Raw genomic sequence first — 26,756 nt, forward strand, 5'->3', positions numbered from 1 at the left:
GAGCTTCCTGACGTTGATGTGTAGGGAGCGATTGTGACTTGACCAACAACCTTGCATGCTGAGACAGCCCAGGTTGGCTCCCTACCCGAGGTCTGAGGGTCACCGACGGGGATGGAGCGGTGAAGAGCACTCCCTCCAACACTGATGCAGGATTCTGCTACCATGTGAGTGATGACAGTACATGGTCCACGCTGTATCTGTTGAGAATGTAGCCTGACGCCATCCACACCTGCTGGGTCCTGAGGGGGAGTCGGGCATGCCGGACCAGGTAAGTGCAGGCTGCCATGTGACCTAACAATCACAGGAATGTGTGAGCAGTGGTGAGAGGGTGGGCTTGCATGCATGAGATCAGGTCCGCCATGGCTTGGAACCGAACCCCAGGGAGGAAGACTCTTGCCTGAGTAGAGTTGAGGACCACTCCAATGAACTCTATGCATTGTACTGGAATTAAAGTTGATTTTTTTCTTAACAGCCCCAGGTCGAGACAGGTGGAGCAAACCAGATGGAGATGTCACCACACCTGCCCTTTATTAGCCAGTCATCAAGGTACAGAAAAATTTGCACCCCTCAGCGCCTCAGGTAAGCGGCCACTGGTGCTATGCACTTTGTAACCACTTTTGGGGCTGTTGAGAGACTGAAGAGTAGCACTGTGAATTGAAAATGGCAGTGGCCCAACACAAAATGCCTGTGCCCTGGGAAAATGAAAATATGCATCCTTCAATTTGAGAGCAGGGTACCAGTCTCCTGGATCCAGAGAAGGAATAATGGAGGCCTGAGAAACTTGCGGAGGGGGGTGCAGGTCCAAAATGGGTCTGAGGCCCCCATTTGCTTTTGGGATTAGGAAATAGTGGGAATGGAACCCTTTCCCCTTCAAGTCTGGAGGAACCTCCTCTACTGCCCACAGGCAGAGGAGGGTCAGGGAAGGGGAGGATTGGCCACGAACTGCAGGGTGTAGCCTGAAGATATGTCGCGCACCCAATGGTCCACGGTCAGCTGTGACCAGGCTGACTGGAAAGGGCGCAGGCGGTTGAGGAAAGAGCAAGGAAATGGATCCTGGAAAGTGAGTGGGGTGCTGTCCTTGGGTACATCCTCAAAATGCCTGCTTCTGGCCTCTGGAAGAACCAGGCTGGACAAAGGAATGGGACGACGAAGAGTGATGTCATTTAAATTCTTTGTCTCTGTCCTTCTTCCTGTAGGAGTTGGGCCAAGGGCCACTCCATGACGTTGACGGAGGACAGAATGGCTATCTAGCCTGCTGAGGGGTGTGTAAGCCCAAGGAATGGAGTGGGGCACAGGAGTCTTTAAGGCCATCGAGCAGTGCATCGGTCAGCTCCGAAAAGCGCCTGTCCCCCTCAGATCAGAGGTCCTGGAGGGTAGTCCTGGGACAGCGCAGAGACTGTAATCAGGAGCTGTGCCTTATGACCCCTGCAGAGGCGACTACCCTGGCCGCCAAGGCTGTAGCATCCCAGGCCATCTGGAGGGCGCCTCTTGCCACCACCTCGCCCTCATTCACCAAGGTGGCGAACTCCTTGGCTCGGTCCTGTGGGAGGCCCTCCTTGAAGCTGCTGATGGAGTTCCACAGGTTGAAGTTGTACCTGCCTAGCAGGGCCTGATGGTCAGACACCCGAAATTTCAGTCTGGCTGTCAAATAAATGTTCCTGCCAAACAAGTCCAGCCTCTTGGCAGCTTTGTTTTTTGGTGTGCTGCTCACTTGTCCCTTTTGTTGATGAAGGACACAACCAGGAACCCCGCTGGAACTCAAATCCCTTTGCCAGGACATAGTACTACTGTTCCACCTTCTTGGAGGTAGGCGGAATGGAAGAGTGGGGCTTCCACACAGACTTAGCAATTTTTAGGAGCTCTGGATGGATGGGCACTGTGATCTGGGTCAGGGTAGAGGAGAGTACGATATTAAAGAGGTTGTTTGACTCTAGCTAGCACTTTGACCTCCAAGTTCAGGTTGAGGTTGGCAGCCACCCTTTTGAGCAGGGCCTGGTGCTCCTTGAAGTAATCAGGGGGCTGCTTGTTTGTGAGGGGCATGTCCCCGCTTCATCCTGAGATGAAGACGACTGCACCACAGGGGTGACTCCCCTTGGGCATTGGGGGCAGCTTGGGAGGAACAGTGGGAGTGTGGGGCTGGCATAACAGGTACATACCATGGGTTCCTGTGGTCGTCTCGCATGCCAGTGGCAATTCACCTTTCATAGGTGAGGGGCTGAACTGTCCTTCAGGCTTGGACCATTGCCCTTCCAGTGACCGGTGTGGAGCTGTAAATGCCTGAATCTGCCCACTGACCTTCATTGAGTAAGGAGAGGACTGGTGTGTGCCCGAAGAGTGGGACCGGAATGCTGGAGACGATCCCGCACTGGGGGGAAATCGATGCCTGGGAGACTGTGGTGATCTGTGCCATGGCGAACTCTGGTGGGAGGCCCGACACTACCTTGGGTACCAGGATCGGTGTCATGACGCAGGTATCCTAGGCTGTGGAGACCTGTCTTTTCTAAGCGGGGACATACTGCTGCTTAAGAGGGTGGTCCCCTAACTGGCTTGCCCGTAGATGCTGGGGCCTTGGTGCTGTGCTGGCCAGCCTACTTTGAGCACAGACGACCCTACTAGGGGCTGGGACCCCCTGTTTCCTCAACCCACAGCCCTTAGATGTGAGTGTTCCCCACAGATTTTTATATCTAACTGGGGTCAGAGAGTCACCTCCATGAAGATGATCTTCTGGTGCGATCTCAGCCAGAGTTGTTGGCAAAGATCACACTTTTGCTGTATGTGACCTTCCCTGAGGCAGCGAAGGAACTGGGAGTGCTTGTCTGCTCTTGGGATTGCTTCTTTACAGGTGAGGCACTTTTTGAAGCCTAGCGATACCCCGGTGGAGGGAGAAAAAGCAGGAAAGAAATTAAAGGAATTTTTCAAGGGTAAAATTAGAAAGGAGAAGACGACTATAACTCAGACTAACTGCAGATTATGTAAAATGAAACAATTGTCTTAACAGACTACTAAGGGTTCTGTCTCTAGCAACGGGCACTGGTTAGCTCACGTCCGCTGGTTAGCTTCAGAGCACAGCACAAGGAGAGAGAGTGCATTTGTGGGTCTAATGGATGCTGCTGTCCAAGTGTCCAATTAGCAGCACAGGGATGCAACCACACCTACAGTGGAGCACTAATAGGGACGCTACTCTAAGAAGAACCGAGCCCTGTGGCATGCCACTAGATCCACAGCTGCTCAGTGATTCCCTCTTTACAATTACATGTTGACATCTTGATTAAAAACTGGTGGGTCTCATGTGGTATCAAGTAAAATGTTTTACAGAAGTTTGTTATATAAATACTATTACCTTCATCAACCAAACTTGTAATCTCATAAGAAAAATATCAAGTTAATTTGACAGGCTCTATTATTATCCATAAACCCAAGTTGAGTGGCATTGTTATATTACCCTCTTTTATTAATGAAGTCCTGTATCAGCTGCTCTGTTATCTTGGCTGCCAGGCTTATAATTAGCCGGGTAATCCCCTTCTTAAATATTGGCATAACCTTAGCTGTGTTCCAAAATTTACTGAAAAACACCATTAACAGTGCTGTAAACCCTCAGCCAGTTCTTTTAAAACTCTAGCATGCAAGTTATTTGGACCTACTGATACATTTAACATCCTGCTGAGCTACAGTAGAATGGAAAATGTGTTATCATACGGGGAAAAAAAAACTTCAAACACTTATTGAAGACTTCTGCATTATTATTTATAATTCTACCCTAGTAATGCACCAAATGGGCTTCATAGTGTAGGTGGTAATGGACAACAATTTTTCATCTCAAGAAGCAGGTGGATGGCTTGCTCTTAATTTCTGGCTCAAATACATCACTTACCTACCACATTGCAGACCCCAAAAAAGTCAATCTGCTATTACCCTACTGCTGTTGGCCTATGCATAAACCAAAAAAAGTGTAAGACTTACTACATGGGTCAGCTAATGCCCTCCATAAAATACAAAAATAAAATTATAAGGGCAACTCTTGTGTGTCAGATTAAAATCAAGAGGTGATCAACTGATGTTCCTAGGCTACTCACCTTGTTAGCAGCATGAAAATGACAGGAATAGGTTTTGACCTGCACAGCAATAGATATGTGTCTGCCAAAGGACAAAGAGTGAACAGAGATTGAAAACTAAAATGTTTCATTAGGAAGGTAATGTCAACCCATTTTACATTGTTTCACTGCTTAAAATTGATCAGTTCTAGGAAATAGTTGTGCTCTGAAAAACTACAGATGGATGTAAAAGAGTAGCTGTAAAAATGCCTGAATTAATACTGAAAATATTTTGCTGCTGTTTCCCAATGTGTTAATTTCCTGCTGCCATCTTTTCACCAAATCTAACGAATAAATACTCACGCTCTCTGCATGCTAAACACTTATTCTTCATCACCTGGAGGCTTTAAAATGTAACTTTTCTAGATATCTTTTTCAAAGCTATGCTGTAGTTCATGCTGCTAAGTGAGAAGCAGAAGTCAGACTGGATCATCATAAATGGTCCTTAAAATCTCTGAAGAAGAAAGGAATTGGAAGAAGATTAGCCAGAACTTTGGCCTAGGGTCACCACTTATGACTTACACTAGAAGGCACTAATATAAAAATGCAAAACCAGACCCTATACAGTGACATTCCTCCCAGTACAGCAAAAAGTAGTAAAGACAAAACCAAGATTTTATTAAAACCAAATCAAAATATCACATCTATTAAGTATATTAACAAGTAACACTAAAAAATTAACTGCATTGCTCTAAAAATATAAAACTTTTCACTAAATTGATATTAAAGTAGTTGAAGGAGAAAACTTGATCATTAAAACTCTTTGAATTGCCTGTACACTTATTTTGAGAAATAAAGTCAATATTGGCACACAAATTCCCTTATCCACTCAGTTAGTGTAATGTAATTCCAAGGGTCTGTCCTGAGCACAAGAAAAGCTGAAGAGACACTGCACATTAACACCAAAGTATATAGTTTTTAACCAGGAAACTGAGAAACCTATTTCAAAGAGAATCGAACACTTTCCATGGTACAAGAGTCATAATCCACAATTGAGTTTTAAGCATAACTGCAAATTGATTTCAATGAAGGGTTCTATTTAAAATACAATGGAATGGTAGGGCTGTACATTTCCCGGAAAGCTAACTATTTAGAACTCCCCCTGATTATTAAGCATTAAATAACTGTATTAAACTGCTCTGAAAGTGCAGAGGTCAAAACATCTTCATTTCACTTTTCTTCCATATTCGCTACCATAGCTTCAACAGCGTTCCAATCCAGTTTGCTCAAGATACTTCCTGTGCTTTCAGATACACTGTCATTAATGCTAAGAGGAGAGCAATCCTCTTCATGAGGCACAGAGACCTATGGGTGAAAAAGATGGTGATCAGTGAGCCAAGGTACATATAATACCTCTAGAAATCCCTATACAGATAGCAAAAGTGCTCATCACAGTTGTATAGAAAACTTTTGTCCTGATTTAAACAATCATCTACTGAGACTTTTCTATAAAATATCTTGAGAACAGAAGACATGCTTGTGCCAAAGGGAAGCTAAGTGTTCCTTTGCCTAAGCAACAAGGCTATTATGCAATTGTGTCCCAGTTGGCTACTTGGTAGCAACTGAAATGAGTTCCCAGCATACAAATAATCAGTATGCATTTTCAGGTTATAAGGTAGTTAGTAGTTTTCCCAGTCCATGCTATACCAGTAAAGACATGGCAGGAGCAACAGCTTTATAATGTGAACATGAGGCTCTGCTAAGCTGCTGTAGTATTTATAACAAGAATCCTCAGCTACTACCTCCACCTCCTGCACCCCCACACTGTGGATATGAAATCTATTTCCAATGCAAAAGAGGTAATAAAGGGCATATGAAATAATGGTCCTTTTGGTACAAGATAGGCACCAACTCATTCCTATTACAATTAGACTCCTTACCTCAAGTAGGGAATCGTGATTGTCATGAAGGAGTCGTTGGATATCATCAGGGACACTCCAGGGACTTATTGAATCTCGCTCGGACTCATAATCAAGACCTGTCTCTTCTCTCTGAATTGGAGCTGCATGGGGTGTAGGTCTTCTCAGATTCCTTGTGCTGAGTGTTTGATAATCAGAGGCTGAATAGGGGAACACAAAGAAATCAGGCAATTGTTTATGAATTTGTGATAAAATAAAAATCAGTATCCTTTATAACTGTTCTATCCAAATACTTCTAGCTAAACACCCAGTACTCTTGCTGTCCCTAAAATATTAGCAGCACTCCCCTACTCAGAGTACAGCAGAACTGCATGATCTCTCCTCTGTCCAATCACAGCTCAGCAGATATTTCTTGCTGCCTTCAGCAGTGTGGCTCTTATGTAGTCAACCAGAGCACGAAGTGTGTGTCTTCCAGAAAACCAGCATGCAGAAACGAAATTCTGGATCAGGGAATGGATGCTATAACATAATCCTATTCAAAAAAAATCAAAGCCTAAGCTAAGGGAAATGAGCTGCTCACCCTGCTACTAACTGGCCACAATATGACAAGTCTCCAAAGACCGCTCCCAACATAGGCGCCAACTTTCTCCTGCGCTGGTGGGTGCCCCCCCCCACACTTTCCCTAGCCGGACTCCACCCTTTCCCCACCCCTGGCCCCGCCCCATTCCAACCCCATCCCCAAAGTCCCTGTCCCATCTCCGCCCCCTCCCTGCCCCTATTGGATCTCTCCCGCAAATCCCCTCCCCGCCCCCACCTCTTCCCCAACGCACTGCATTCCCCCTCCCTGCCCCGCGAATCAGCTGTTTCACGGCACTAGCCCTGGGAGGGAGGGGGGAGAAGCAGGACGTGGAGGTGAGTGGGAGCGGGTGGGGCCACAGGGAACTGTCTGAGCACCCACCAATTTTTTTTCCATGGGTGCTCCAGCCCCGGAGCACCCATGGAGTCGGCGCCTATGGCTCCCAATCCTCAGATGAGTATTACAAATACTATTCAAAAGGGGATGTTTGAACAAAGAGTGGGGGAAATTCATGGCTAAATACACTTAGAATGGCCTAATCTCTTCAGAATCTATCTCAAAATGAGAGCAACTCCAGCATATGTCCTTGACTGGGACTGGAGACAAGGGATATTCCTTGGTTTTAGAGCTTGGGTCTCCACAAGAGGAGAAATAGTTTTTTTATGAAAAGCCTTTTTGTAAATGTTCTTAATTTTAAGATTTAAGCCTCACATATTTCTCAAGATCATAGAAACAACTGTTACGGGAACAAGTTCATTAGTATATTAAAGATTAGGACACAGCTGTTAAACTGGGTGGAATGTGCCTAAGAGAGAATATTGTGGTGAAAGAAGACAGTAGCCTATCACTGCAGTGCACTTGCTTAGGTAATTTTCTTGGCTAAAGACTGATAAACAGATCTGGTGAACTCCAATGACCATTTTTTTTCCAAACTGGAGGCCTCATAACCCAACAGAACCACTTCATGGAATATTGTTTTGTAAATTAAAATGTCGTTTCAAATGTAGGTTGTTTTGTGTAATCAGTAGGCCATAAACAACAAGAATCAAATTTCTTATCACGTAGCTCAGAAGGGCACTTTAATGTTTAAACTATAACAACTTTTAGCAATACTGATCAAAAGATCAAATGCTAAATTTGTTTTCTCCTCTTCCTCTCCAATGACTAACCATGCGCAATTTTAAGATTTTTGTTAAACAGAAAGATGGGAATTAGGTCAGTCAGAGACATGGCTAGAAGTTTGTTTTATAGAATATATTCCAAAACTCATTAAATACCCATTTATAAAAAAATATAGGCCCACTAGAGACTCTCCTTTGAATGTAACCCTCTATATTAAACTTCTATGAAAATAGGCCCACGACCCTGGATTTTGGAGGTGTACAGTAATATATTAATAAAAAATGGCTTCTCTGATTCTTTTAGTTACAGCAGCTCAGCAACATATGGTGCCCTATAGTCCCCTAGATTGTCTAATAATATGCATAAGATATGTTGCTGCAGTTCAGTTTCTTGAAGCAGATGTCATACTTTCCTTGACCTTGGAGTCAAGGACATTGGGGGACAGTCTAGACTCCCAACATGAAGTGATTTTTTGAAGATGCCCTGGCCTCAGTAATTCATGCCTTTGTTATTTCTTGGATGGACTACAGAAACATGCTATACATGGGCATGAAGCCTTCTGCACTTGGGAAACTCCAACTAATACACAATGCTGCAGGACATTTCCTCAGCAACACAGGCTACTGTGAGCACATCAAACCTGTCCTCTGCTCTCTAAACTGGCTTGCTACAGAACTCAATCAAGTTCAACCTCTCAGTCCTTATCTTAAAGGAACTCCATGGTTTGGGTCAAGGATATATCTGAAAGACCACTAAAGCTCCAGGATTAACACCATGGTCAACAACTTCACTCTTCTGGCACAACTGAACTCTATGATAAGGAAAAGCTTGAATGTGTGGGAGACAGAACTTTATCAGGGGCTGGTGCAATACTGTGGAATGAGCTCCCTCAAGAACTAAGGGCCATCACAAACCTCACCACCTTCCCTCACAAGGGCAAGGAAATTTCTTTGACGTGCCTCCTTATAAACACCTATCATCATGTACATTTAAAAAACCAAAAAAAACCCAACCAAAATAAGACACTCCACTGCTTATGCTTCTCCTCCTGGGGAGAGGACGAGTGATCGAACAATATGTGACATGTACAGTCACATTGCTTAATGCATGACTGGAAGGCACTCAGACATTATAGTGACATGCACAGTATAAAAAGCTATAGAGAATACAATATGTGCAATACAATGAGTGGCACTTAAACTTTTTAGGCAGTAATCACCAAGCTTCTTATGTTTTCCTGAGGACCTGACAACTGGAATTGGATCTTGCTACTCCAGCTAGTCTGAAATTTCCCAATGTAACATTTTCCCATCAAAACTGAAATGTTTCATGGCAATGTATTGATTCTCATGAAACTCAGAGGGAAATCTGCTTTGTTTCCTGCCCATTCACCTGCCTAACTTGTAGGCAGGCTGAGAGATTATGAGGATACTTTCCAAATGTTCTTGGAACCCTTAGTAAAAGCCTTAATTACTTCTAGGATATGATAAGTAGACCTAATTACACAAAAGGAGACTCCAACTGGAGGTCACATAACCCAAAGTCCATAAACAACAATTTTAGAAAAATAGTACCTTCATACAGAAATAGCAAATAGACAGGACAATGAAACAGAGTCACACCACATGAGGCTAGTTCGAGCAAGGTCTCCACTCCATTAAACTACTTAAACGCCACTGATACTAGCATAAACCTGGGTAATGGAAAGGAGACTTAGGCCTCAATATATCCTAAATTTCTATTTCATTCCTTTTCCAAACCTTGTCTGGCCGAATTATGTCTTCCTTTGCTCAAGCCCTGCCTCTGACTTGCATTGCCTTGCAAACATGTTCTCCTCCGGTTAAAATCTGTCAGCATTCCTCTGAGAGTGACTTGGGATGTTTGGTCTTGAGGCCGAATGGCAACTTGGAAAATAAAAGATTTTTTTTTTTACTAGTTTCACACAACAGAGCAGTTAACGTAAACCAAGCTCAAAAATTACTGCTCAAGACTCTTCTGTGCCATAGAATCATAGAATATCAGGGTTGGAAGGGACCTCAGGAGGTCATCTAGTCCAACCCCCTGCTCAAAACAGGACCAATCCCCAACTAAATCATCCCAGCCAGGGCTTTGTCAAACCTGACCTTAAAAACCTCTAAGGAAGGAGATTCCACCACCTCCCTAGGTAACCCATTCCAGTGCTTCACCATCCTCCTAATGAAAACATTTTTCCTAATATCCAACCTAAACCTCCCCCACTGCAACTTGAGACTATTACTCCTTGTTCTGTCATCTGGTATCACTGAGAACAGTCTAGATCCATCCTCTTTGGAACCCCCTTTCAGGTAGTTGAAAGTAGCTATCAAATCCTCCTTCATTCTTCTCTTCTGCAGACTAAACAATCCCAGTTCCCTCAGCCTCTCCTCATAAGTCATGTGCTTCAGCCCCCCAATCATTTTTGTTGCCCTCCGCTGGACTCTTTCCAATTTTTCCACATCCTTCTTGTAGTGTGGGGCCCAAAACTGGACACAGTACTCCAGACGAGGCCTCACCAATGCCAAATAGAGGGGAATGATCACGTCCCTCAATCTGCTGGTAATGCTCCTACTTATACAGCCCAAAATGCCATTAGCCTTCTTGGCAACAAGGGCACACTGTCAACTCATATCCAGCTTCTCGTCCATTGTAGGTCCTTTACTGCAGAACTGCTGCCTAGCCACTCAGTCCCTAGTCTGTAGCAGTTCATGAGATTCTTCCGTTGTCAGTGCAGGACTCTGCATTTTCCTTGTTGAACCTCATCAGATTTCTTTTGGCCCAATCCTCTAATTTGTCTAGGTCCCTCTGTATGCTATCCCTACCCTCCAGCATATCTACCACTCCTCCAGTTTAGTGTCATCTGCAAACTTGCTGAGGGTGCAGTCCACGCCATCCTCCAGATCATTAATGAACCAGCCCCAGGACCAACCCTTGGGGCACTCCACTTGGTACCGGCTGCCAACTAGACATGGAGCCATTGATCACTACCCATTGAGCCCGACAACGATGCCAGCTCTCTGTCCACTTCAGAGTCCATTCATCCAGCCCATACTACTTTAACTTGCTGGCAAGAATACTGTGGGAGACAGTATCAAAGGCTTTGCTAATGTCAAGGAATAACACATCCACTGCTTTCCCCTCATCCACAGACCCAGTTTTCTCATCATAGAAGGCAATTAGGTTAGTCAGGCATGACTTGCCCTTGGTGAATCCATGCAGATTGTTCCTAATCACTTTCCTCTCCTCTAAGTGCTTCAGAATTGATTCCTTGAGGACCTGCTCCATGATTTTTCCAGGGAGTGAGGTGAGGCTGCAGTAGTTCCCCAGATCCTCCTCCTTCCCGTTTTTTTTTTTAAAGATGGGCACTACATTTGCCTTTTTCCAGTCATCCGGGATCTCCCTGGATCACCATGAGTTTTCAAAGATAATGGCCAATGGCTCTGTAATCACATCAGCCGACTCTGTTAGCACCCTCAGATGCAGTGCATCTGGCCCGAAGGACTTGTGCTCGTCCAGCTTTTCTAAATAGTCCTGAACCACTTCTTTCTCCACAGAGGGCTGGTCACCTACTCCCCATGCTGTGCTGCCTAGTGCAGTAGTCTGGGAGCTGACCTTGTTCATGAAGACAGAGGCAAAAAAGGGACTGAGTACATTAGCTTTTTCCACATCCTCTGTCACTAGGTTGCCCCTCTCATTCAGTAAGGAGCCCACACTTTCCTTGACTTTCTTCTTGTTGTTAACATACCCGAAGAAACCCTTCTTGTTACTCTTAACATCCCTTGCTAGCTGCAACTCCAAGTGATTTGGCCTTCCTGATTTCACTCTTGCAAGCCTGAGCTATATTTTTATATTCCTGCCTGGTCATCTGTCTAATCTTCCACTTCTTGTAAGCTTCTTTTTTGTGTTTAAGATCAGCAAGGATTTCACTGTTACGCCAAGCTGGTCACCTGCCACATTTATTATTCTTTCTACACATCGGGATGGTATGTTCCTGCAACCTCAATAAGGATTCTTTAAAATACTGCCAGCTCTCCTGGACTCCTTTCCCCCTCATGTTATTCTCCCAGGGGATCCTGCCCATCAGTTCCCTGAGGGAGTCAAAATCTGCTTTTCTGAAGTCCAGGATCCATATTCTGCTGCTCTCCTTTCTTCCTTGTGTCAGGATCCTGAACTTGACCATCTCATGGTCACTGCCTACCAGGTTCCCATCCACTTTTGCTTCCCCTACTAATTCTTCCTGGTTTGTAAGCAGCAGGTCAAGAAGAGCTCTGCCCCAAGTTGGTTCCTTCAGCACTTGCACCAGGAAATTGTCCCCTACACTTTCCAAAAACTTCCTGGATTGTCTGGATTCCTTCTCCTGCTTTAAACATTTGGAATTCCAGTCTATTTTAGAATCTAAATTTTGATTAACAATAGCTTTGCAGATGTACCACAGACGCTCTCGAACTCATTTTAATCACTGATACATTAAATAGGAGTGTGTACCACTGCCACAGCAAACATGGAGGGCTGGAGTCTGGAAACTGGTACACAAGAAAAAAGGCAGAACAATGGGTTCCAAATGCACAGCAACAAACAGATCTGGAAAAAGGCATTTTTCTAAAGTTTTGCCATTTTCTGCTAAACAAATGCACAAAAAGTTGAATATTTTCTATGAGTAGTACCCTATGACTGCTTCCACTCTCCTATCACAGTTATATTTATTGTTTGTACTGCAGTACTACCTAGATGCCATAATTGAGGAGAAACAGCAGTACAGAGAGGGGAAGGGACTTGCTCAAGGTCACAATGCTAATTTGTAGTAAAGCTGGGAATTGAACCCAGTTCATTGCTACTTTTCTCCTGTGTTGCCTCCTGTACACTGCTTCATAAATGCTTGAGCTTAACTATTTTCCTACTATGATTCATAAATTCCATCTCATAGAAATGATGAGATAAACAATGCATTTCAAGGCACTAACTGAACTTTTCAGGCTGTTAAAGGGCATTCAGTCATTGGTAGAACATGTCAAAACATTTAAAAATTCAAAAGTTTTCAGTAAAAGAAGGGGGGAGGGACACTTTCCCCCCATTTTTCAACCATGTCTAGTCTTGAGTACTATGCCATGTAAAAATACCACCTGAAATGTGCAGCAATAATTCAGAAATGCAATAATTTTGTCTTATTGTTTAAATAGTTACATCAGGGGTTTTTAGGTCTTTTAAAACATAGCACTATTAAACTTTTAGCTGAAAAGCACCATTTCTTTGTTCTGTATAGCTTACCTTGCCTAGAATTAACAGGATAATGTCTTGCATTTCTAATCCTCCCTTTGGATATATTCTTCTGTAATACCACAGTGGCAGTTCCTAAAAAAACATGTACAAACCAATTTTACTGCAAGCAGTTTTAGTATTGTGTGCAACACATATGGGTTCTCAAAAAGGAAGAGAGAGTGTCAAGTAAGTGCCTGCTGCCTGGGTTCCACACTAGCCTTTATTATGGGCTCTGGACAAATTGCACAATCAAGACCTTCATGAATACAGAAAGGAAATGTGAAGCAGTCATATAACTGACATCCTATTTGAGAGGCTGAAGTCATCATAACGGTGACATTCTCATCTTCAAAGAACAATCCAGATCTTGAGTCTGGGGCCTGCATTATACCATAAGCTTGTTAGCTTCCATATACAAATGGGAGGGAGGGGATATTACAAGCAGTATTACAATTCTTACCCCCAGATTGAGCTAAACCCTGAGGTGGAGTGGAATGGGATCTTGCTTGACCAAAGTCAGGTTTGGCAGCAGTTCTGCTCCTTTCAGCTTGACTTGCTGATAGACTTCGACTACCAGGACGACTTATAAAGCAAGAAGAAAAAAATACATATTTACCACTGCTAGCAACATACAATTATATTAATACAAATGTACTGCAATAAAAACAGACTATGTTTGAAACAATATCATCTAGGGGAGGATATTTAATAATTTGTAACATTAAATGAAATACCATTATTTCCTACAAGGCAATAAGCAGTGAAGTACAAAACAAAGAAGAGTTATCTTGGTTATCTAAGCCACTTCTGTGAAAGTCTTTCTTTCTAGAAAAGGAGAAGGGGTATAAATTCAGGAGGCTCTGCTGAAAACCAATATACGTATAAGCAGGGTCTGCATGAGCTCTCCCCTGACAGTTACAGATGAGCTGGGGAAGAAAACTTCTGGAACCGACCTTGTTTGCATAGACAGCCACACCCACTCTGCCTATGTGCGCAGCATCGTGGGGCTGCTTTGCCCAAAAGATCACTTTTGGCTGGTGTTGGATCACAAATCATTCTGTTATTGAGTGCAGTGGTAATAAAGTGTTGTTATCCTTGTTGTGTGAATCAAGGATAGCAGAACTGTGCTTGGCATACCCTGATTGAGGGACTCACCCTCAACTGAACTGCACTCGCTATGCAAGGGACTAGGGGGCCAAAGTCCAGTGGAGTTGAGAGATGGTGGGGATGGGTGTTTGTACCTGGTGGTGTGGGTGCCATCTAAGAATCCTAGCCATCATTTGACTGGCCTCCCTCTCCACTGTATATGACAGAGCTGATTATTTTGTTGTGTATCAGTAGAGCTGAAAACACTAATAACCAGGCCTAAACATTTGACCTGTGATGAGACAGCATCTCTGGTGAAAGCAATTGCCTAGCCTGCACTGGCAATGAGACTCCCCCACTGAGAACAGAAAGCTGTGTTAAGTGGTGGGACCTCAAGACATCCTAGAGGGAGCGGCGGAGCAATGAGCGGCTGGCAGCACAAGCAGAGCAGCCAGTCAGGCAGCCAGTGCAGCTAATGGAGTGGCCAGCTGAGCAGCCAGGGAGCAAGGAAAATGCCTTCCTTCCCGCCCCCCGCCCCCCCCCCCCCACTGGGTGGGAGGTGAACTCATGTGAATGCACCTCTGGGTATTCACTGACCAAGGACAACAACTGTGAGTGGGGTGCAGTGGAAAGAGAAGTGAGGGGCATGTTAAAGGAACATTTAGTTGTTGGACTTAAGAATCTGAGGCAAAAGACACTGCCCAACCTACTCAGGGGAAGGTGTTTTACTCATGTTTTTTTGCTTATGAATCCTGCTTGCAGCATTTTCTTAAGTTAATGACGGGTTTCTTTTCCCCTTTTTATTAAAATTTTCTTTTCTACACTCAGACACTGTGCTTGCAAGAGGGGAAGTATTGCCTCTTAGAGGCATCCAGGGGGTGATATGTAATTTTCCCAGATTACTGGATGGAGGCTCAAGCCAGTTCTGTGTTGTATTGCTGAAAAGGAACCCCTAAATATTGAATCCAACCTTGTTGCCACCAATTCCACATGGCAGAAGTGTTACACATGCAACTACAAGTAGGATCAGGTAAGTTGTTCAGCTTTTACTAGTCTAGGATTTAAAAAAAAAATTGGTGGATTGTTACCAGATGTTACAGGGCTTATGGACTCTCATGAGCCACCAGATTCTCAGCTGTGCTTGGTATCTCCTGGATGCAGGTAAGTTGGGGTGGATTTGAAGGAGCTGATTGCAGCTCTGATTCTGGGGCTGGTTATCTGGCTATGGTCTCCAAGGGGTAATCCACAAGCCATGCCAGAACAACAGCATTCAATGCCTTGTTCTCTGGTGCTTGCCGGGGGATGGTGTAGGAGCTAGCTATACTAGCTGTGTGCTAGCTGGAGACTTCCACACACCAGGAGAAGCATCAGCTAGAGAGATCCAGCCCTTTTGCCCACTGCCATTACATTTAACTCATTTGAATTTAATCCATGTCACACAGGATTCAAGGTGGTCATCTCAACTAGCAAATCTGATGTGCATTTGGGAGGCCTGTACACCAAAGTATGTTTGAATTGTAAATATGTTACCCTCTCGCAGATGTGAGGTGCTGCTTTCTGAAATCTCGAGGGGATCTCATTGTTTTGGACAATGGTCTAAGTTCACTTGCAGGAAGCTGCACTGTCTCAGATAACATCTCGTTCATTAGGGAAAGCGCTTGTGAGACTCTAAGATTATGATGCTCAGACAACAGGGCTCTTTGGAGAAAAAGAGTAAGGCAAAAGTTACACATTAGTTCATGATATCATTCAGTGAAAGTTATTTATTTTAACTTGAGCTGTTTTATGGATTCCTCAGTTCACTTTTGTAACATCCTTTTACGATGGTTACTGAAAAACTTTCTGCAATCACTGAACTCAGTTGCAGAAAGCTAAAGAATGTTACAATAAACAGCTTCAATAGAATGAATCAAAACATTACATTAAAAATTGTTAATAGAATACAAAAATATAGACCAGAAAAAGTTAAATATTCAACTTTCTCCCAAAGACAATTTAATGAGAATTCTGACACAAACTGTTGGTGATTTTTACATCAAAAGTTATTAATATCTGAAACTCCAGAGTTAAGACAGACATAAATAGCTAGGCACTGAGACTGGGGCAGAATGGTTAAATGTAAAAGTACATAAGAACTCCCAAAATGACACTCTCTGTAACTTACTTATCTTTTTCATCTTTCTTTTTCTGGCTCAATTTGATTTCCTTTGCAGAGACACCAAATTGCTATAAAAGAAAATGAAAACAAGCATTTAACTTGCTTTTTAGTTCATCTTCTAAAAATCTTTGAACATACCTATGAACATAAGAAGAGCCATACTGGGTGAGACAAAGGGTCGATCTAGCACATGACAGTGGTCAATGCCAGAAGTTTCAGAGGGAATGAACGGGGCAATTTGGAGTGATCCATCCCCTGTTGTCCAGTCCCATTTTCTAGCAGTTGAAAGTTTACAGACATCTGGTGCATGGTGTTACATCTCTGACTATCTTGGCTAATAGCCATTGATGGACCTATCCTTCATGAACTTATCTAATTCTTTTTTGAACCTACTTACATTTTTGGCCTTCAGAACATGTGTTGTGTGAAGAAGTACTTCCTTTTGTTTGTTTTAAACCTGCTGCCTATTAATAGCTAATAGCTTTTGTTTTAAAAATTATTTAATATTCCAAATATACCCACAAACATTGTGAACAGTATTAAATGTGAATTCTTCTTTGAGTATGTGCTCATGTCTATTCCATGCTGGTCTCTGATGTCAAGACACCGGTCTCCATCTGCCCAGCACTGGTATCCCGGAGTCAGTCTCCAGAGAAAGGACGCCAGTCACAGTACCCTCAACATCTTTCCCCAGCACCTCAGGACTGCTCCCCGGCCTCACCATAGCCAGCAGGAGAAAGACAACGGCTCCTCCTTGGCCTTTAGACATGGAGTCATCTTCTTCAAGCTCCGGAGGTGAGTCAGCTCCCCCACAAAAGAGGCGATGTCATCCTGCCTATGCACCGGATTTCAGTGCAGGGCTATCTATGGGAGTTTGGCCTCCAGGGCAGTGGGCACTTCAATGGCAATATTGGAACCCGGGACGGGGGGGGAGAGGGAAGGAGGGAAGGGGGTTCACAGCATTACCTGGGCCATTCTCTCAGCCACTGTCATCTGTGGTCTCCCAAAGATGGGCTGCAGCCCTACCTAAGCAGGTTCTAGAGGCTGACTCAGGCTCCAACCATGGCTCTGAATCCTCGGCAGTACCCCCAGTAGAGACCACCCCCAGAGAGGTGGAAGATCCAGTCCCTCCAGTAGTGATGGCATTCTCCTCATCATCCCCAGATGAGGTGGTTATGGGCCCCATGATCCCACTGCATCCAGGTGACTTTAGTGCTCACCAGGAGCTACTTAAAAGATTTGCTGCCAACCTGGGACTGGAGGCAGAGAAACTGAAGGAGCCCATGAACAGCCTATTTGATATTTTGAATGCAAAGTGGCCTTGCCAGTAAATGATGGGGTGGTAAAGTTGGTGAAGGCACTTTGGCAGACCCCATTGTCTCTGCCCCCAATATCCAAAAGGGCGGAGGAAAAATGTATTCTCACCCTCCCCTGAGGTCCTTGGTGGTTTCCGTGGCTAATGAGTGGGACATACAGGGCCAGACAAGCGCCACACCCAAAAATAAAGATGTTAAGCAGCTCATTGCTAAGCTGCTAGGGAGATACGAATTTAACATTTGAGACTCAATGACACAATTTAAGGATTCCTTGCCTCAGGAGCCAAGGCAAGAGTTTCTGGTCATCATAGACAAAGGGAAGGCAGGGGTCAGGACCTCTCTCCAGGCCGCCTTAGATGCGACAGACTCAGCAGTCAGGACAATGGTGTCAGCAGTAGCGATGAGACGCAGCTCGTGGTTGCAATCTTTGGGGCTCTCTCATGAGATTCAGCAGTTGGTATAAGATCTCCCTTTTGAGGGAGCTACACTGTTTTCTGAGCAGACCACAAACTGCATGTCCTCAAGGACTCTAGGGCTACACTACGATCCTTAGGCCTTTATATACCATCAGCCTTGAGGAAACACTTCATACCACAGCCACTGCCCAGGTTCTCGGGGGCCCCCTCAACATGAGCCCTACAGGAGGAAAGGAAAAGGTTACAGACACCATCAGGGCCAATCTTCTTCCTCCACATCCCAGCAGGACACTAGCCAGTTCATGAGTGGGAACAGGCAGTCATTATTCCGGATCCATTGTCCCCTTTATTTTCAGACCAGCTTTCGCCCTACCTACCTGCATGGTCATCAATCACATCGGACCGGTGGGTACTCAGTACCATAGCAAAGGGGTATACCCTTCAGTTTCTGTCTATCCCTCCACCTCACCCCCACTCCCTGTCCCTTTTCAGGGACCCTTCTTACAAGCAACTTCTCATCCAAGAGGTGCAAACCCTCCTGTGGGCAGGGGCTGAGGAAATAGTTCCTTCAGAACTGAGAGGGAAGGGGTTTTCCTTTAATTCCCAAGGCAAAAGGGGGCCTTTGTCCCATCCTAGACCTGCAACACCTCAACAAATATCTCAAGAAGCTGAGGTTCCAAATAGTCTCCATGGTCTACATCAATCTCTCCCTGAATCCAGGGAACTGGTATACCACACCCTTGATTTGAAAGATGCGTATTTCCACATCTTCATTTTCCGTGGACACAGGAGATTACTCAGATTCGTGATGGGCCAGAGTCATTACCAATTTACAGCGCTTCCCTTTGGCCTGTTGAGTTTTCACGAAGTGCATGGCAGCAGTTGCAGCCTATCTCAGACACTGAGGTACACAGATTTACCCACACCTAGATGATTGGTTGATAAAAGACTGAACGCGGGCTCAGGTTCAGCACAGTATCAATGTCATACAAGCCACCTGTCAGGCTTTGGGACTCTTAATAAAGGAACAAAAGTCAACGTTAGTGCGGGTGCAGAAAATAGAATTTATAGGCAGTATTCAATGCATCTCAGGCCCGGGCCTTTCGTCTGGAGACCAAGTTCACAGCTATGGCAGACCTAATCACCCAGGTCTCAGCTAGCCCACTGACGACCGCCCATGCGTCTCTACAGCTTCTAAGTCACATGGTGGCATGTACCCATGTCGTGCAGTACGCTTGACTACACCTCCAGCCACTTCAAATGTGGCTTACGTCGGTCTACTCCCTGAGAAGACATTATTTAGACTTGATTCTAACCATTCCATCACCAGTTCTGGCATCCCTGATGTGGTGGTTAGATTCAGACTCAGTGCTGACTCGGGTACCCTTTGCAACCCCACAGCTCATGATGACTTTGGCATCGGATCAGAGGCGAGGTGCCCACATTGGCAACATCAAGATCAAAGGTCTCTGGTCACAGGGAGAGCTATCAAAGCATATAAATGTAAAAGAAGTCAGGGCAATATGCTTGGCCTGCGAGGCGTTCCTTCCACAACTCTGCAAGTCAATGCGGGTCTCAACGAATAACACAGCGGCAGTTTTTTATGTCAACGAGCAAGGAGGAGCTCACTCTGGGATCTTTTTCCAGGAAGCCTCAGACTCTGGGAGTTTGGCATGAAGCAGTCCATTCACCTGGAAGCATCGCATCTTAGAATGAGTTAGCAGATCGCCTCCGCAGGTCCTTTTCCTCTAGCCACGAGTAATCTCTCCACCTGGAGGTCGCTGGCCTTATCTTCCAGAGGTGGGTGACTGCTCAGGTGGACCTGTTCGCCACTGCAGAGAGCAGGAAATGCCATTGGTTTTGTCTGAGGCTCGGTCAAGGCAAGGGCTCCCTGTCTGATGCCTTCCTGCTATCACGGAACAACAACCTGCTATACGCCTTCCCTCTGATTCTCCTGATTAACAAGGTCCTCCTGAAGATCAAAGGAGACAAGGCGAGAGTTATTGTAATTGCTCCAGCATGGCCACGTCAACATTGGTTCTGCATGCTTCTAGATCTTGCAGTTGAAGCCCCGTGGATGTGTCCACTCAGGTTGGACCTAATCCCACAAGATTGCAGACAGCTTCTTCATCCAAACCTCGCCTCCCTGAACCTGACAGCAAGGGTGCTGCATTGCTACATCTGGACAAGAGGGCCTGCTCGGAACAAATCCAACCGGTCTTGCTAGGTAGCAGGAAACCCTCTACCAGAGCTACCTATCTGGCCAAGTGGAAACGTTTCTCTTGTTGGGCAGCCAAGAGGAGCCTTTGCCTGACTCAAGCTTCTCTGCAGCCAATCTTAGACTATTTACTTGGTCTGAAGCACCAAAATCTATCATTATCATCACTCAAGGTCCACTTGGCAGCCATCTCAGCATTCCACCCTCCGATCCAAGGCAGATCAGTCTTCACCGATTGGGTATCAAGAAAGTTCTTCAAAAGGTTGGAAAGGCTCTACCCATAAGTTCGCGACCCAATTCTTCCTTGGAACTTAAACCTGGTCTTATCCAGACTCACAGGCCTCCCTTTTGAGTCCATGGTGTCTTGCTCCCTAATGACCCTCTCATAGAAGGTCACCTTCCTAGTGGCAATTACTTCTGCCAGAAGGGTTTCAGAACTTCAAGCCTTGACTTCAGGTCCTCCTTATCCTTCTCCTCCCCATCCCAAAGATAAGGTCCAGCTGCGCCCTCACCAGCCTTCCTGCCAAAGGTGGCGTCGCAGTTTCATATCAACCAAGACATCTTTTTGCCTGTGTTCTTCCCAAAGCCACACAGTATGGATGAAGTGTTTTCATTCTTTGGTATTAGAAGGGCCCTGGACTTTTATATTGACAGGACTAAGCCCTTCTGCAAGTCAACACAGCTTTTCGGGCTATAGCAGATAGAATGAAAGGGCTCCTTATGTCATCCCAGATAATCTCATCCTGGATCATAGCCTGCATCCTGACTTGCTATGAGCAGGCAAAGGTACCACCCCCAGCTGCAGTAAAGGCCCATTCTACAAGAGCACAAGCATTCTCAGCAGCATTCCTTGCTCAGGTACTGACTCAGGACGTGGTCGTCAATTCATATCTTCCTGGCCCACTGTGCAATTACCCAATGGGCTCAGGACGATGCTAGTTTTGGAAGAGCTGTGTTGCAATTGGCACATCTGTGAACTCCTGGCCCACCTCCAAAGGCACTGCTTGTGAGTCACCAGACAAGTAATGGACATGAGCAAGGACTCGAAGAAGAAAAAACAGTTACTAAGCTTCCCTAAGTCTTCGATATGTGTTGCTCATGTCCATTGAATGACCTGCCCTCCTACTCCACTGTCGGAGTTGATGACAAGAAGGAATTGGAAGGGCACGGGGCCAGCGGCATGATGGCGCATGAGCACAGGCCTCCAGAGGGCACTAGAACCGGCCCTATGGATACCATTGGTGGGAAAATTTCTGTCAATTATACATGCAGCGCGCACACACCTGACATGGAATGGACATGAGCAACACCCCTCGAAGAACAACAGTTATGGAAGGTTAGTAACCATTTTTTTTTTACTAAGCAATTGTGTTGTACTCTCTCTTTGAAACTGACTGGAATCTGTTACTAATATTTACATTCAGGTTTTTGCATTTAATAGTCATGTGTTTAACTCTGTGTAATGGTTTCCAAAAAGCCCTGAGAAGACAACTCTGGCCTGGTCTTCAGCAAAGAGTTAAACTGTGGTGCAGAAATGGTAGTCATATGTAATCACTCACTATACCTGTCCACTAGTTTAATTGTTTTTCCACTCTTTTCTTCCTCTTGCTACCCACAGGCAGATGGGCAGATGAAGCGAGCATTAGGCCATAACTGTTCTAATAATTTAAAGATTAAAAATCTTGGGCCAGATTCTAAAGTGGTAGAAAATAAAGTCAATGGAGCTATGACTATTTAAACCAGTTCACTCTTTGTTTTTAGAAGAACAAGTTTTTAGAAGAATAAGTTCCTCTTCCTATGTTACTAACAGTCCCCTTAGATTATTAAAACTGAAAGAACTAACAATTTACTTCATTTTTTATTATTTATGCTGTTTATTTGTTTGCTGCACTTCATTCAGTTTGGACAAGGGCAGACTACTTAAGACTATTTCTATTTCTCATGCAGCAGCACAATGCTGCAATGATTGAGTTATAAACTCTAGGAGAAAATATTTTAATTTTGAGTAAATTCTAGGTTTTGTTAAAAAATAAATGTTTTAAATATAAATCCAAAATCTGGGGCCTAATCTCATGAGTACCTCTAAAAGACATATTTTCTATCTTTTGTAAGAAAAAATACTTGTGTAAATTGTTAGCATAACAAAAATCACTGAAGTATTGCCACCATAATCTCTTAGAAGTTTACACTCATATTTTTAAATTACTGTGGATTTAATGGTACATATAATGCGCAGAAAGCAGATTATGTAAATTATAAAAAGTTAAATAAAAAACTGACTTCATAAGCTTGATCTCTGGGTTATAAATACCCATTAGGTGAGACAATGATGTCCCCAAAGTCTGGTTGACTCTTAATGAAAAATGTATTTCAGAATGAAAGAAAATAGATAAAAGTTGACAAATTTGTAAACTCTATATTGGTTTGTAAACATAAGGGGATATTTACAATACCAGGTGCATCTATTTATTTTAAAGCTGTGATTCTGAGTCAACAAGTTAGTACTAACTGAAATGTATTAACTTGGAATACTAGGAGCCTGCTGTGAGTAGCTGCATAAAATAAACAAAGACTAAGTGACAGTATGCGACATGGCAGAGAGGGGATGGTGGGCCCTATGTCCTTTTGACACACTGTATCTTAAAATAGCACCCTGTAACCAGTGATGAGCTGACAACTGGTTCCCTACCGGGTCTTCGGCGGCAGGTCCTTCATTCGCTCCAGGTCTTCAGCAGCACTTCGGCGGCGGGTCCTTCAGTGCTGCCAAAGACCCAGAGCGAGTGAAGGACCCGCTGCTGAAGTGCCGCTGAAGACTTGGAGCGCCGCCCAGTAAGTACAAGCTCCACGTGTTTTTTTACGTTTTTTTTTATGTCATCCCTGCTGAGGCCCCGTCAAAACTGTTCAAATCGGGCCCCGCACTTCCTAAAGCCGGCCCTGCACATCAGGGTTTCGAAATTGTATCAGGGACCAGGTAGGGAAGGCTGTGCCTCCCAAAACAGCCTGTCCCACCCATCCAACCCCCCTGCCCCCACGTCCTGCCCCCGACTGCCCCCCTCAGTTCAATTTTGCAACCCCATTCTAAGTGCTTTGATGAAGCAGTTTTTACAAGCACTAGTATGAATTGAAGCTAGCAGTTACATTAATTTAATCTCTGTTCTGTGGATATGATGAAAAGCTTGGCAAGAATTTAGACAGTACCCATGGCAAATGTTACAGAACACCATTGTGGGTAAGGGATTATATAGCTACTGCCAGTGGCTGTAAACAAAAGAAATGATGTTAACAGTTAGCCAGTGAGAAACCATAGTATTTCCATTATTATACAAACAGGTCTTAAAGTCATTGTCTTTCTTCCTGATGTGTTAAAAGCAATTACATTGGTTAATAAAATTCAAAGACAAGTGTAACGGCCAGATTCTCTTTAGAATGCTGGGTGATATAGTCTTACCATTATTTCTCCAGCTATTTTTCTAAGCGGCTGCTGCTGCTCGGAGAAACCTCGGCTCTGTGTAGCTGAAGAGCCGAGCGTCCTTTGCCCGAGTGCTACCTTCCCCTGGTTTGCCGCACAACCCCCATACCTCCAGCCCGTGCGCCCCTGGGCGGGCGCTTCCCCTGCGCAGCAGCCAGAGCCCGGGGGGCGGGAAGTTGCTTTCCCACAGTGGAGAGTGGTGGGAAAGTTGGTGCCCTGGGAGGAGGCGGCTGCATGCTCAGATGCCGCCCGCCGCCTCTGTGCCCCCGCAGATCGCCGCAGTTGTAAGTTGCAGCCTTTCAGGGTCCCCTTATGCCTCCCTATTTTCTCGGACATGTTCAGCTTTTTGGAAATTCCTCCCAGACAGGGATTTGAGAAACAAAAAGCCAATGGGAATGGGCCGGGAAAATACGGACATATGGTAACCCTAACAACTGGTTCTAAACTTAACAACCAGTTCCTGCGAACCGGTGCGAACCAGCTCCAGCTCACCACTGCCTGTAACTCCCATACTCATCATTTGTATATGATTATATTTCATACAAGGCATGAAAGGTCCTGATCTGCTGAAACTCAGTGTTCTTTCAAAATATGTGTATCATAATTGTATATGGAATTTTGATATTCTGCTATATGGTTATTATCGAAATATGCTGTGTGTCCAGGAGACGCCTACGGCTAGTTCTCCAGTGGCAACAAAGGAGGTGGCTCACACCGAAATGGGTGTTAAGTGACCATCATGAACCATTGACCAGAAGGGGAATTATAAACAAGATATTTACAATTCTGTAAGACGGCAGTTCTCAACAGGTGCTCCGCAGCCCCCTGGCTAAAACCCAGAGCCTGAGCCTCAGCACCTCCCGCAGGGCTGAAACCAGGACCGTGGGGTTGAAGCCCCATTCCCCAGTGCAAAGCCCCGATCCTTGGCGCCCCACGCAGGGTTGAACCCAGAAGCAGCAGGGCTGAATTCCAGAGTCCCAGTGCTCTCCACAAGGCAGAAGCCCTGAGCTCATGGGCAGAGGTGGGAGGACACAGGGGGTCCCCCCCGGAACTATAGTGCAAGAGAAAGGCAGTCCCAGGGCAGCTCCTCCCCCCACCCCCGTTCCACCTCCTCCTCTCCTCTCATTTGGCCATGTCGGGGGCAGGAAGCCAGAGCTGGGCACACTGGTGCCATGGAGTAGGACGCCATGGCATTCCTTCATCTCCTGCTGCTGCTGGTGCGGGGGGTTGAAGCTGCTCCTCAGCGCCCAGCCCCCTTTGCTCACACAGCCTGTAAGAGCTGTCTGGGCGGGGGGCCCAGCTCCATGCCTGGCAGAGCCCTCAGGGAACAGGGACTGCAGGGAAGCCCTCCCGGCATGCAGCCCCTAGCTACCCTCCCCCACCTGCACCCTGAGCTTCCCCACCGCCCACACACAGCCCCTAGCTACCCCCCTCCCTGATCTCTGAGCTACCTCCCTGCCCACACACAGCCCCTAGCTACCCCCCTCCCTGATCGCTGAGCTACCCCACTGACTGCACACAGCCCCTAGCTACCTCTCTCCCTGCACCCTGAGCTACCCCCACCCCTGTCTGTACCCTGAGCTACCTCTCTCCCTGCACCCTGAGCTGTTTTCAAACTTTTTGAGCTGAGCCCCCTACCTTTCAGTTATAATTTTTGGTTGCCCCGCCCCTACAACCCAGACAGGTGGGTGGCCTGCTGAGGTGAGTCAGGGGTTAGAGGTGCTACTCCCTCCCTGGACCCTGCCGTGTGGAGCTGGCTTGAGCCCTGCTGGCCCCTGCCCACCCAAAATAGAAATCTAACTGCACCTATGCCTGAGCCCACCCCAGCTCCCAACCCAGAGCCCCAAGTCCATTCATCCCCCGCCTCGGGCCCTGCAGTTTTTATAGCATGTTGTGTGGGGCCTCAGAAAGAAAAAGGTTGAGAACCCCTGCTGTAAGAGACAGTTGCACACTCATCACACAATGAGGACTGCTTAACTCTATGATTCAGTTGTGCAAGCACCATACAATGAGGACTGCTCAACTCTGTATCTCAACAATGTTCACCAGGACATGTCTGGGCCAGTATCTTCCATGGGACATGAATTGAGAGTAGAAGGGACAGCAGCATCATGAGACCACCTCTCTCCTCCCCCACCTACGCTGAAGGCAAAAAGAACGCTGGGAAGACAAAAACTTTGAATTGAAGAAACTGGTCCCAAGCTGAGAAGGAAATTCAGCCTATGTATTAACAACTGTAACCTACCTTCAACATCCAGTGGGGTGAGAAAAGCTGTTTGAGTCTAATCTTGCTTAGTCTGAAAGTTTAGGATTTAGAATGCATTTACTTTTTATTTTCTTAGGTAACTATCTCTGACCTTTATGCCTAACACTCACAATTTATCTTTCTGTAGTTAATAAACTTACTTTAATGTTTTATCCTTAACAGTGAGTTTGTCCAAAATGCTTGGGGAATCTGCTCAGATTACAAGGGCTGGTGCATGTCCACCATCCTTTGATGAAGTGACGAACTAATAATATGAGTTTGCATTGTTCAAGAGAAGGTCTTGAGCAGTGTAAGATGGTGCATTTCTCAGGTGCTAGGGGAATTTGCTGGTGTTTCCCAGTGTATGGTTCCTAAGTGGCTCAGAGAGCATTCATGCAATTTTGCTGGGTGTGTCCTTGCATGCAGTGGACTGAGTGATCACGGCCCATGGAAAGGTTTGCTGCTTGTCACTAGCAAAGCATCATGAAAGACAACCCAGGCTGGAGAGTTAAGGGGGCACAGCAGTCCCGCAGTTTCAGGTTGTACCCTGGGAATCCTATTACAGTTTTCCAGCAGTAAACAAATTCATATGAAAGCATCTTAGTGTGGCTGTAATGCCAAAATTCTCCCTCTGCCCTACAAGATCAGAGGGTGCCAGGCAGATACTGGTGGGGCTTGTAAAAGCCAGTGAAATGGAGATTGGCGATCCAGAGAAAAGCCCTGGCCCTAATTCTTAGATCCCCAGCCAGTTGAGTTGAAGGAATCTCCCTCTTCTGTCGTCTCTGGCTACTAGTGGTTTCCAGGGTAATTTCTCTAAAGTGAATGTTGAAGCCCCTGTGAATAATGCCTAATACCCTTGTATCTGACCCTTCTCTTGTAACCAGGCCTCTCTTGGTCCTTGTAACCGGGGGCCATAAGAGATACAGGC

The 26,756-nt window shown here is 45.4% G+C and overlaps 1 protein-coding gene and 1 long non-coding RNA gene across 12 annotated transcripts in view; one reads left to right on the forward strand and one right to left on the reverse strand.

Annotated features, from left to right (window-relative positions):
* Window positions 1-396: 396 nt before the first annotated feature.
* LOC120407685 lies at window positions 397-1,669 on the forward strand. The gene is made up of 2 exons (XR_005600190.1): window positions 397-579; window positions 1,197-1,669. It is a non-coding gene; the product is annotated as an uncharacterized LOC120407685 (long non-coding RNA).
* Window positions 1,670-4,688: 3,019 nt separating this feature from the next.
* Window positions 4,689-26,756, reverse strand: part of CPLANE1 (ciliogenesis and planar polarity effector 1) — a 161,388-nt gene continuing 139,320 nt past the window's right edge. For 8 of the 11 annotated variants that reach the window (XM_039543543.1, XM_039543539.1, XM_039543537.1 and 5 more), the window contains 7 exons: window positions 16,171-16,232; window positions 15,537-15,704; window positions 13,381-13,502; window positions 12,930-13,013; window positions 9,410-9,553; window positions 5,972-6,150; window positions 4,689-5,396 (listed from right to left, as the gene is read on the reverse strand). In XM_039543543.1, coding sequence (XP_039399477.1) covers window positions 5,262-5,396; window positions 5,972-6,150; window positions 9,410-9,553; window positions 12,930-13,013; window positions 13,381-13,502; window positions 15,537-15,704; window positions 16,171-16,232 — 894 coding nt within the window. In that variant the 3' untranslated portion in view covers window positions 4,689-5,261. Of the gene's footprint in view, window positions 5,397-5,971; window positions 6,151-9,409; window positions 9,554-12,929; window positions 13,014-13,380; window positions 13,503-15,536; window positions 15,705-16,170; window positions 16,233-18,955; window positions 19,869-26,756 lie in introns of those variants that run through there. The other 3 variants (XM_039543540.1, XM_039543542.1, XM_039543547.1) reach the window with 3 other exon arrangements.

This window comes from Mauremys reevesii, linkage group 6 (assembly GCF_016161935.1).
Source record: "Mauremys reevesii isolate NIE-2019 linkage group 6, ASM1616193v1, whole genome shotgun sequence".
NCBI lineage: Eukaryota > Metazoa > Chordata > Testudines > Geoemydidae > Mauremys > Mauremys reevesii.